The sequence below is a fragment of the Aotus nancymaae genome, unplaced genomic scaffold (genome assembly GCF_030222135.1).
Source record: "Aotus nancymaae isolate 86718 unplaced genomic scaffold, 86718_ANA_hifiasm-v0.15.2.pri h1tg000058l, whole genome shotgun sequence".
Classification (NCBI taxonomy): domain Eukaryota; kingdom Metazoa; phylum Chordata; class Mammalia; order Primates; family Aotidae; genus Aotus; species Aotus nancymaae.
This window is the reverse complement of record NW_026988472.1, coordinates 8,669,722-8,681,675: the sequence shown is the minus strand read 5'-3', so window position 1 is coordinate 8,681,675 and position 11,954 is coordinate 8,669,722. Positions and strand designations below refer to the sequence as shown.

Genomic DNA, 11,954 nt, shown 5'->3' with positions numbered 1-11,954 from the left:
AATGATAAAATTGAGTGTTTATTGAGGATAATCTACGTGCTAGATACTTTAGATACATTGTCTCATTTAAATCTCACCACAACCCTAGAAGTGCAAACAATATCCCCTATTTACAGTTAAGAAAACTGAGATGCAGAGACGTTAAGCATTGGCCAAAAAATAACAGAACCAGGAATTTAAACCCAAATCATGCTCTTTCCAATGTAATATGTTTTCTTTCTACTTCTTATGATCCTGTATCAAAATCCCAATACTAATAGAGATGGCAAGGAAATGTTCTTGACATATGTAAACCCAATCCAACATCACTGAAACATCAAAGAAAATCATGCCCCAAACCTTTATATGGACCTCTTGCTAGTTGTTCTGACATCTTGTTGTTTTTTGTTAAATGTAGTTGTATTGAATTCTTTTTTAATGTAGTTGTGTTGAATAGAAAGATAGGAAGTGGTGTTCGCAGCCACCGCCACACCGCCGTCGCTCTCCAATGCCAGCTCCAGCCGAAGGAGAAAGCGGGTAAGTAAGGAGGTCTCTATATCGTGGCTCATACAAAGCAGACTGCCTGCAAATCAACCGGTGGTAAAGCACCCAGGAAGCAACTGGTTACAAAGGCCGCTCGCAAGAATGTGCCCTCCTCTACAGGAGGGCTGAAGAAACCTCATCATTACAGGCCTGGTACTGTGACTCTCCGTGAAATTAGACATTATCAGAAGTCCACTGAATTTCTGATTTGCAAACTTCCCTTCCGGCATCCGGTGCAAGAAATTGCTCAGGACTTCAAAACAGATCTGTGCTTCCAGAGCGCAGCTATGGGTGCTTTGCAGGAGGCAAGTGAGGCCCATCTGGTAGGCCTTTTTGAAGACACCAGCCTGTGTGCTATCCATGCCAAACGTGCAACAATTATGCCAAAAGACATCCAGCTAGCATGCCACATACGTGGAGAACATGCTTATGAATCCACTATGATGGGAAACATTTTATCCTCAAAAAAAAAATTCTCTTCTTCCTGTTATTGGTAGTTCTGAACATTAGATATTTTTTTCACATGGGGTCAAAAGGTACCTAAGTATATGATTTCGAGTGGAAAAATAGGGAACAGAAATCAGGTTTCGGCAGTTTTTCTGTTTTCATTTGTGTGTGAATTTTTAATATAAATGCGGAGACGTAAAGCATTAATGTATGTTAAAATGTTTCAGTGAACAAGTTTCAGCAGTTCAACTTTATAATAATCATACATAAACCTGTTAAAGTTTTCTGGACAACGCCAGCATTTGTATTTTTTTAAAACAAGTAAATTTCTTATTGACAGCAACTAATTGGTGTTTGTAGCATTTTTACCATACAGTACATTCCATCCATCCACTATACTTTTCTGAGTTTTCCTACATGCTAGTACATGCTTTTAATGTTGTCTGTCTTCTGTGCTGTTCCTGTAAGTTTGCTATTAAAATACATTAAACTATAAAAAAGAAAGATAGGAAGTTTAAATTGGTAACAGACAGAAGTTAAAGCACAAAGAAACTGTTGGGAAGCAGAGAAGGGGTTAGGAGAGGAGGGAGTGTGTGGAAATAGAGTACAGCGTCTTCTGGGCTGCCTCTCTACAACTCGTGAGGCCAGAACTAGCATGCATGTCAGGTTGAGTCTCAGCTTTCTGGGGAATTCAGCTTGCAACAAATGTAATAATAACTAACCTACATCTAGTACTCACTTTGTGCCAGGCACTCTTTTAAGTGCTTTACATGTATTAACTCATTTAATCGTCACAAAAAATCCTATTTTACATGTTAGAAGATTGTAGCAGAGAGAGGCTATGATTTTCATTTTACAGATGAGGAAACTGAGACACAGAGAAGTTAAGTAGTTTATCCAAGGTCAAGCTAACAAGTGGTGGAGTTGGAGTTTAAATTTAGGATTCTGCTTCCAGAGCTGTATTCTCACCCCCCATGATATAGAGTTAACTGTTGAACAACATGAGTTTGAACTGCATGGGTTCACTTATATGCAGATATTTTTCCATAAATATATTAGAACATATTTGGAGATTTCAACAATTTGTAAAAACTTGCAGATGAACTGTATAGCCTAGAAATATCAAAAAACTTAAGTTACATATGTTATGAATGCATCAATATACGTACACACTAGTCTATATTAGTTTCTACTGTAAAATCTATTGCAAAAAATTAAAATTTATCAAAATTTACACACACAGACCATACATGGTACCATTCACAGTCAAGGGAAATGTAAACAAATGTAAAGATGCAGTATTAAATCATAACTGCATAAAATTATGTACCCACCTCCTGTTGCCATGGTGGTGAGCTCAAGTGTTGAGAGTATCGGCTTAAAATGCCACCATGTGATGCTAATCATCTCCCCTTGAGTGGTCCGCTTTACCAATGAATTGCATATGGAGATAATAAAAATTGATCTCTCCTGAGGCTGCGGTGAGCCGTGATCGTGCCACTGCATTTCAGCTTGAGGAAAAGAGTGAGATTCTGGCTCAAAAAAGAAAAAAACAAAGCCATCTCCAGCAGTTCTCCTATACGTTTCACCGTGTACGTTTCATTGCGTTTAGTGCAATATTGTAAACCATGAATAACACTGTGGGACTCATATGAGGTGCCACTACTGCTGCCAGAAGTGCTCCTAAAAAGCAAAGTCGTGACATTACAACAAAAAGTTGAATTGCTTAATATATATCATAGATTGAGATCTGCAGCTGTGGTTACCGGCCATTTCAGACTGACAATGTAAACTGAGAGTATTGATAAATACAGTACAATATTGTAAATGTATTTTATGTTCTTAAATCATTTTTTCTGAGGCAGGGTCCTGATCTGTCACCCAGGCTGGCTGGAGTTCAGTGACGCCATTATGGCTCAAGCAATCCTCCCACCTCAGCCTTCTGAGTAGCTAGGACCACAGGTGCACGCACCATCCTGGCTAATTTTTGTATTTTTTGAAGAGACAATGTTTCAGCATGTTGCCCAGACTGGTCTTGAATTCCTGGGCTCAAGCAATCCTCCCTCCTCAGCCTCCCAAAGTGCTGGGATTACAGGTTTGAGCCACCGCACCTGGCCTTAAAAATCATTTTCTTTTCTGTAGCTTACTTTATTGTAGGAATACAGTATATAAAACATAGGACATACAAAATATGTTAATTGATTGTTATCCATAAGACTTCTAGTCAACAGTGGGCTATTACTATAGTCATCCCTCCTCTCTGTATACATGAGAGATTGATTCCAGGACCTACTGCAGATACCAAAACCTGTACATATTCAAGTCGCGCACAGTCTGTTTTTCAAAACCTGCACATACAAAAAGTCAGTCCTCTGTGTAAGTGGGTTTTGCATCCTGTGAATATTGTATTTTTGATCCAATGTTTAGTTGGAAAAAAAATCTGTGTTTAAATGGGCTCACGAAGTTCAAACCTATGTTGTTCAAGGTTCAACTGTAGTTAAGTTTGGAGTCAACTTATGCCAAATATTGACTGCATGGGAGATGGGGTGAGGTTAGCACCCCTAACCCCCATGTTGTTCAAGGGTCAACTGTATTGCCTTTCCCAATATGTTGTAAGGATAAGTATTGTTTCAGAAAAGATTTACTTCAAGATATATATGGGTGTGTGCTTGTGTTTGTAATGGGTAACAATATAAAATGTATTTATTTTTGTAAGTCACAGACAAAAGTGTCTAAAAGCGCTACTGCTCTAGCAATAGCACTGCTGAATTGTTTATCTTCAGTCTTAATGGAGATAATGCCAGGTTGCTCTCCAAAATGATCATACCAAATCACACTCTCAACAGCAGTGTGAGATGTTCCATATCTCTCTATATAGATATTCTATATATTATACCTATGTTCCATACCCTCACCTGAACTTAATAGTGTTAGACTTTTCATGTGCTATCAATCCAGTGGGTGTTAAATAGTATCTTAATGTGGTTTTCAGTTGAGTTTTTCAGATTTCTAATACATCTTTTCAAACATTTGACCACTTAAATTTTACTTATTGCGAGTCATCTGTTTATATCCCTTACTTGTATATTATACAATAAAACCCTCACAACAACTCTCTGAAGGAGCCAGCAGTATAGATGAAGAAACTAAATCTGGGAGAAATCTTGCTTAAAGTAACCCAGCTAATGAGTTTTGAGCTGAAATTTGAGTCCAGATGTAGAGGACCCCTAAGCCTATGCCTTTGTTTTACACTACATGCCAGGGCCCAAGGTCATGTTAGAAAAAAAAAAAAACAGAGGAAGAGAACAAATAAATTTGAATATGCAACCATTAGCAACCATGTCTTGTGTCAAACTAGGCTTTGTGCAATTAACTTAGATTATTTCCCTGTGTCCTCACAACAACCTGTGAGGTAAAACGTGTTATCTCCCTTCTACAGGTGAGAAAACTAAGGCGTAGAGAAATGAAGAAATTCGCCTTGGAAGGGTTAAATTACAGCTAGAAATTTGCCTTGGAAAGGTTAAATTACAGCTACGGACAGAATCTCAACTCAAACACGAGCACAGATCCCAATCACAGAAACTCAAACAGAGATCTGCCTGATTACAAAGTCCATCCCTGTTCCACAATAAATATCCATAAATATTCCTGGTGTAAGGTAAAGGCCTCCCACAAATCAAGCCTGACTCATCATCTCGTAGAGCCAGGTCTTGACCTGCTTCCCCACTTTCTCTCCAGATCCCCATATGTTTCTACTTCGATGAGGCCAGGACTATATCTACTATCTTTCTGCAGAATCCTGGTCTGAGGTAGCCTTAAAACAGGCCCAGTCCTGTTGCTTCACATTAATCATCTGAGCTAGGTTAGCTCCCATTCATTGATTGCTCTTCTACTTCCTCAGGCATCTCTAATGAAGCCCAATCAAGGTCTCAACACCTTCCATGCTAAACCAGAAAATTATAAGCAGAGTCCTTAAACCTGGCTGCACATTAAAATCACTTGTGAACTTAAAAAAAATCCTCATGCACTAGTTACAACCCAGACCCATTACATCAGAATGGTACCCAGGCATTAATAATAGTTAAAGCTTCCCAGATGATTCTAATCTGCAGCCAAGATTGAGAACCACTGTTACAGCATCTTCTTCAAGCTCCAGCAGCCATACTCAGTAGCTTCCACATTTTAGGTTCTCAAAGGAACTTCTTGGAGCACTTGTAAAGACCCAGATTTCTGGACACCACCCTGGAGAATCCATGTTTGGGTTCAGACCCAGGAGTCTACATTCTTAATAATCACCCCAGATAGTTTCACTGCAGATTATTAGCAGACCATATTTTGGGAAATGCTGCATTAGAGGCATGAAAGTAGGATGGGAACAGGAGGTCTCTGGCCCTTTAAGGGTAGATTAAGGGACTACTTTTAAGGCTGTAGGGCAAAGTAGGGTCAGGCTGCTTTTTTTCATTCTAGTGGATAAGTTAAGGAAGTGGGGCCTGAAATGGACCTCTCCTTTTAGTTACCTCAGCCTCTCAATTGGTACTATCTTGTTCTCAGCCCCAGAGAGCGGGAGGAGGATGCTGCCTTGTTCCACTTTCTGTTTCTGTTTGTTTTGATGCAAAGAGGCCAAGTTATAACGCATTCTTTGGCCCAGGAGATCCTCTTGGAGAAAGCAACATAGCGCCTGCCTGCCTTTCTTTTTCGTGCCCCATCCTTGGTTGTGGAGCCAGGATGCAGTTATCTGCATGAAAGGAAACGGTCAGAGTGACATCCCTTGGACTTGTGTTGGGGTCTGTCGTTAAACACCGAGCCTTTCAAGATGGTCCTCCTCAGTATTCTTAGAATTCTTTTTCTTTGGGAACTGGTGCTTTGCATGGAACACAGGGCCCGAATGGCAGAAGGAGGGCAGTCCTCTATTGCCCTCCCAGCTGAGGCCCCTACCTTGCCCCTGATTCAGGAGCTGCTAGAAGAATCCCCTGGTGAACAGCCAAGGAAGCCCCAGCTCCTAGGACATTCACTGCGGTACATGCTGGAGTTGTACCAGCGTTCAGCTGACTCGCATGGGCACCCTAGAGAGAACCGCACCATTGGGGCCACCATGGTGAGGCTGGTGAAGCCCTTGACCAATGTAGCAAAGCCTCGCAGAGGTGAGTTGTTATGACCCCATACTGCCCTGGAGAGGAGAGAAGTGGAGAAGAGTGTAGAGAAGAGGGAATTGGTGGGTTTGCGGAGTTATTGCCTTGTGGGCAGGTTGTTTCTTTGGTCTTGGCTTTCAAAGGATAGTAAGTTAGGGAGAAGCCAGCACCAAGCCTACTTCCTTTAGGGCATCAACTTAAGAACAGATTGCTTTGGTGCCTACTGAGAAGTCTTTTCTGGGTCCCAGGACAACTGAATGATGTGTTAACACCTGTCTTTCACAGAAACTTTTTGCTTGTGATAGTTCTGAAAACTGTAATTCAGATACACCCAGCTATACTCTTGTGGAGGGCTATTTAAGTGGCGTTTTGCTCTAAGAAGGAATAGAGTACAGGATGCTGAGTTGGGGAAACTTATAAGGCCTCAGAAAGGACATAAATAAGCTAACATCTGAGGGTCTGCACACCTGGTTCTGTGAGCATCTGCTATTGTGTTTAATTCTTAATGAAAACTACTATCTCAGTTGTCTTGATGCAATTAGCCTGATTTTAAAACTAATGCAGGGAGAGGTTAAGTAATTTGCAAATGTTACAGAGTGGGTGGCAGAGATGGGATTTCAGCTCAAGTCTGCCTGATTCTAAAGTCTGTTGGTAACTTCTTAAGTCTTTAAATGCAGTATTCCAATATCCTTGTACCCCCAGCGGTTTTTCTACTTGGGTCATATTGCTACTTTGGGATTCTGGTACCAAGTGTATTTTGGAACTTTTTTTTGTTCCCATCACGTTTGATTTTGCTTTTAACATTTGCATCAGACATTGTTCCAGGACAGCAGTGGGCTCTTGAAGTGTAGGACTCTTTAGGGAATGCAGACAGTCATCAACTTCAAGGAATTCTTGGGAACCTAATGAGATCAATCTGTGGCCTTCAGTAGTCTCAAAGACGAAAAGAGACAGGACTTAACCCCTTCCCCAAGTAAAAAAATAAACATTCTCGTACCTAACCCTTACTGTGAGCTTAATGTGTGCCAGGCATTGCACAAAATATTTTATACACATTATCTTAATCCTCACAACTACCAGATTAGGTAGGTAGTATTAACATACCTACTTGATGGGTGAAGAAACTGAGGATCAGAGTCACTTACTCTATGTCATACAACTAGTAATTGCTAGAGCCAGGTATGAAACCCAGGCTCTCAGGCCCAAAGCCTGTGTGTTAATCATCATGCTGTTCTGACTCCCCATTGGATTTTAACTGAGTGCCAGGCAGTGTGTTTGGGTTGGGTATATAGAAGCAAAAATTTCCCGACCTCTAGAAGCTCCCAGTATAGTGCAATGGATAATTACATAATATTACAGTGTGCCAAGTGCTTTGGAAAGGATAAATGGTAGGGCTCCCAGGACCTATGAGAAGAAATGGCTCATTGCTTGAAGCCAGATTGGGAAGCGAGGAGACTATTGGAAGGCCTCATGGAGGAGGCAGTACTTGAAATTGACCTTGCAGAAGGAGCAAAGAGGCCATGAATTGAGGCAGATAAGTGTATTCTGATTTAGGAAAGAGAAAATGGTGTGGGTAGAAATTCATTGAACAAATATTTATTTGGCTCCTACTGAGTACTAGGCATACAGATGTCATCAAGATAGGTAAAACCCCTACTCTCATGGAGCATGTGTTCTCATAGGGGAGACAAATAAGCACACACAGTTAAATCGTGAATTGTGGTAAGTGCTATCAAAGGATGAAGTCGGTTGTTAAGATAGAGAATGGCAATGAAACCTTCCCTTTCCATGGAGTTGTCAGGGAATATACCTTTGAAAAAGTGCCATTTGAGCTCAGGTCTATAAGATAAGCTAGGCATGGGAAGAGTAGGGAGAAGCCTGATTTAGGAAGAGGAACAACAGGGGCAAATGCCTAGAGGGTGAAAATAAGTTTGTTCCAATGGAAGAACAGGGGAACATCAGTGTGGCTGGACCCTCATGAGCATTGTGGGAAATGGCAGGATATGAGGCTGATGAGAAGCAGGGATTTGTAGGCTGTGATAAGGGATCTGGATCCTATTTCTAAGTGCAGCAGAAAGTTGCACAAAATCAAGCACTGTGGGAGGCCAAGATGGGAAGATCACTTGAGCCCAGGAGTCTGAGACCAGCCTGGGCAACATAGGGAGGCATGTCTCTACAAACAATGAAAATACATTAGCTGCGTGTGGTGGTGCACACCTGTTGTGCCAGCTACTAAGGAGGCTGAGACCAGAGGATCATTTGAGCCTGGGAGGTTGAGACTGCAGTGAGCCATGATTGTGCCACTGCACTCCAGCCTGGGTGACAGTGAGACCCTGTCGCAAGGGAACAAAAAAGACCAACCTCACAAACGAAGAAAAACTTAGGCGTGTACACATGTTAGGCTAGAAAGGATGCCTAGAATTAGGCATGTATCCTGGTCTCACTGTGGAACATATTGGTATCTAGGGACTCTGGAAAGGATCCAGAGACAGATGACAAATTCAATCACACAGGATGTGTGAGTCAGCCCTTTCCCTGAAAAGCTCTGACCAGACCCTTCCTGGCTCTGATTCTTAGCAACCCCATCCTGCTTCAGGAAACATGTGATGTCAAGGTCTCAGAGGAAAGGGCAGTTCCTCCCCAGACAGCCTGCTAGAGTTCGGGTTGGGTTCTTTTATAGGCAGGGTGGAGCAGGTTTATGGGTGGGCCTCTAAGAAAGATTACTGTAAGAAGGGAGTATGGAATAACTTGAGAAAGCAAACATAAGCCTGACTTAGATTTGTGTGAATAGTATCTAGTGCCCCAAACCCAAGGGTATATTAAGCATGAGTTGGAATTTGAACTTTTAAAGATATTCTGGGGCTGGGTGCAGTGGCTCAAATGGTTGCTAATCCCAGCACTTTGGGAGGTCAAAGGGGGCAGATCGCTTGAACCCAGGAGTTTGAGACCGGCCTGGCAACATGGCAACACCCTGTCTCTACAAAGAGACAAAACAGAAAAAGCTGGGCATGGTGGCATGTACCTGTAGTCCTAGCTATTCAGGGGGGCTGAAATGAGAAGATCTCTTGAACCTGGGAAGTCAAGGCTGTAGTGAGCCATGATTGCACCACTGCACTCCAGCCTGGGTGACAGAGTGAGAGTGGGGGAAAAAAATTTCTGGAACATCAAGATGTTAAAGAACTTCTATGTTGAAAATGCCACAACTAATGAAGTATTCCAGTCTTGTGGATTCAGTAAAGAAGGACTAGGTGAATAATATGCAAATTAACATGGAATTATTTACTGATGTCTGAAGATGAGAGGTGGCTCTTTTACTGAGGTGCCAGGCTTTTGTAGTCTTTGCTCTTGACCTTTGCCGGGAGGGGAGCACCTTGGGTGCAACCTTTTAATCCTTTGACAGTTGGGTGTCAGCAATACAGTTTGGATTAAAGTTCTTATTCACGAAGGAGCATGCAGCTTTTAGTAGACTTCTCAGCAAACAAAATATTTATGTGATCAAGACTGTGGAAAATAGTATTTAGAGAAATAGTGGTGAGATAAATGAGTGAGATAAATGGAGAACAATTTCCAGCAAGGAATGGTAAAGAGAGATTGAGGGCCAAAGGAGGAAAAGATGCTTAAGAAGCAATTCTTAAAGTAGATGGAAGGCAGAAGTAGTAAGATAGCCGTCTGTACTACAGGAGGCTAGACAAAATTATTTTGTATTGCCTTGGTCCTGGGCTTGAAATTATAGCAGGCCACAGCACCCAATATTGAATTGCCGTCCCAAAGCTGCATCTGTATAGTGAGATGACATAAAGACTCTTTCTTAATCCATGTATGTTTCAACAATTCTAAATGGACGCATTTAATAGTCAACTAATAATAATATTGATCTTCTCCCCTACATAGAGTATGCGCACAAGATAATTCTATATTCGAATTTTTCCCCCCTGAGCCCAACACTGTAAGTAATCTAACAGTGAGACAGTTTCTCTTAAGAAAAACAAACAGACTTGGGTTCAAATCTTAACTCTACCATATACTGGCTATCTGTCCTTTGACATAGCTTCTCTGAGCCTCAATTTCCTTGTCTGCAAAATAGAGATAATAATTATCTCCTAAGACTATTGAGAATTAAAGAGCTAATACATGTAAAGCATCTAGTATATTAGTAAGTGCTCAATAAATGATGGTTTCATTACCTGGAGTTAATTTTAGGGCTGATTGTAGCTGCCAGTCTGTATCAATCAGGTCTGTGAGGAAGACTCAGGTTAGGAGGTAAGCTAAACCTCTGCTCTTGTTCCCTCTTACTTGTGCAGGTACCTGGCATATACAAATACTGGGCTTTCCTCTCAGACCAAATCGAGGATTATACCAACTAGTTAGAGCCACTGTGGTTTACCGCCATCATCTCCAACTAACTGGCTTCAATCTCTCCTGCCATGTGGAGCCCTGGGTTCAGAAAAGCCCAACCAAACACTTTCCTTCCTCTGAAGGAGGTTCCTCAAAGCCTTCCCTGATGTCTAACACTTGGAAAGAGATGGATATCACACAACATGTTCAGCAAAGGTTCTGGAATAACAAGAAACAGAGGATCCTAAGACTCCGTTTTATGTGTCAGCAGCAAAAAGATAGTGTTGGTCTTGAGCTCTGGCGTGGCACTTCATCCTTGGACATTGCCTTCTTGTTACTCTATTTCAATGATACTCATAAAAGCATTCAGAAGGCTAAACTTCTTCCCATGGGCATGGAGGAGATCATGGAAAGGGAATCCCCTCTTCTACGGAGAACCCGACAAGCAGGCAGTATCTCAGCTGAGGCTACTGCCTCTTCCTTGAAAGATAGTGAGCCTGAAAATAACCAGTGTTCCCTCCACCCTTTCCAAGTCAGCTTCCGCCAGCTGGGCTGGGATCACTGGATCATTGCTCCCCCATTCTACACCCCGAACTACTGTAAAGGAACTTGTCTCCGAGTACTACGCGGTGATCTCAATTCCCCCAATCATGCCATTGTTCAGAACCTTGTCAATCAGCTGGTGGACCCCAGTGTCCCTCGGCCTTCCTGTGTCCCGTATAAGTATGTTCCTATTAGCGTCCTTCTGATTGAGGCAAATGGAAGTATTTTGTATAAGGAGTATGAGGGTATGATTGCCGAGTCTTGTACATGCAGATGACAGCCAAAGCACAGATAGCTCAGGTTTCCCAAGAAATTGGAGAGTTTAAAATATCAATGTTAAAACTGCAAGTGATCCTGTACCAATCTGTAGGTTATATTTCTTGCCTTGTTACTAAAGTCTCTTCCCCCACTTTGTAGAAACAGTTCTGATACCAGTCTCCTAGCATGAATCGGTACAGTTTGACCACTAGTCAGAGTCCTTAATGCTTGGATAAGATGTCCTCTATTTTGTTCTCCTTTGGGGCTTTGTCAAAGTCAGCAGTCTGCAGTGGTAGAACTTCAGAAATTGTCCAACCTTTCCTAGCCTGGGAAAGGAGGGTTCTTCCCAGTGCCCATATTCTCTGAAACTCTAGAAGATTCGAGGTGGTGAAAATAGCTTGGGATTTTATACTCCTCTTCTTGCCTCCTATGTCCGAGAAACTACTAGTAGCTAATCATATAAATTGCCTGCTTCTCTGTTTGCACTGCCTTCTAAACTTTTCTCAGACAGGCTGGATAATTTTCGGGTAACAGTCTTCATAGAAATCTTTTGAGGGAATAGAAGGAAGGAAATCTTTTTCTAAACCAGCAGGGCTTTTCCTCTTAGCCCCTAAATCTGGGAAAAGTACCTGGGATTCTTTTCTGTCCTAAGTGAGTACAGTAGCCTTTAAGGAAGCCCATAAGGAAACTAGAGTATGAAACTGTCTGAGATGATAATCT

The 11,954-nt window shown here is 41.8% G+C and overlaps 1 protein-coding gene across 1 annotated transcript; it reads left to right on the top strand.

Moving 5' to 3' along the window:
- Nucleotides 1–5,733: 5,733 nt before the first annotated feature.
- Nucleotides 5,734–11,367, top strand: BMP15 (bone morphogenetic protein 15). Its single transcript, XM_012471572.2, has 2 exons — nucleotides 5,734–6,110; nucleotides 10,400–11,367. The coding sequence occupies exons 1-2, from the start codon at nucleotides 5,783–5,785 to the stop codon at nucleotides 11,251–11,253; spliced, it is 1,182 nt and encodes a 393-aa protein (XP_012326995.2). The 5' UTR covers nucleotides 5,734–5,782; the 3' UTR covers nucleotides 11,254–11,367.
- Nucleotides 11,368–11,954: the final 587 nt, after the last annotated feature.

Bases quoted from the DNA above. Each gene is read 5' to 3' on its own strand.
- BMP15 (XM_012471572.2), top strand. From the start codon at position 5,783: ATGGTCCTCCTCAGTATTCTTAGAATTCTTTTTCTTTGGGAACTGGTG. The intron at 6,111-10,399 runs GTGAGTTGTTAT...TTACTTGTGCAG, and splicing joins TGTAGCAAAGCCTCGCAGAG to GTACCTGGCATATACAAATA.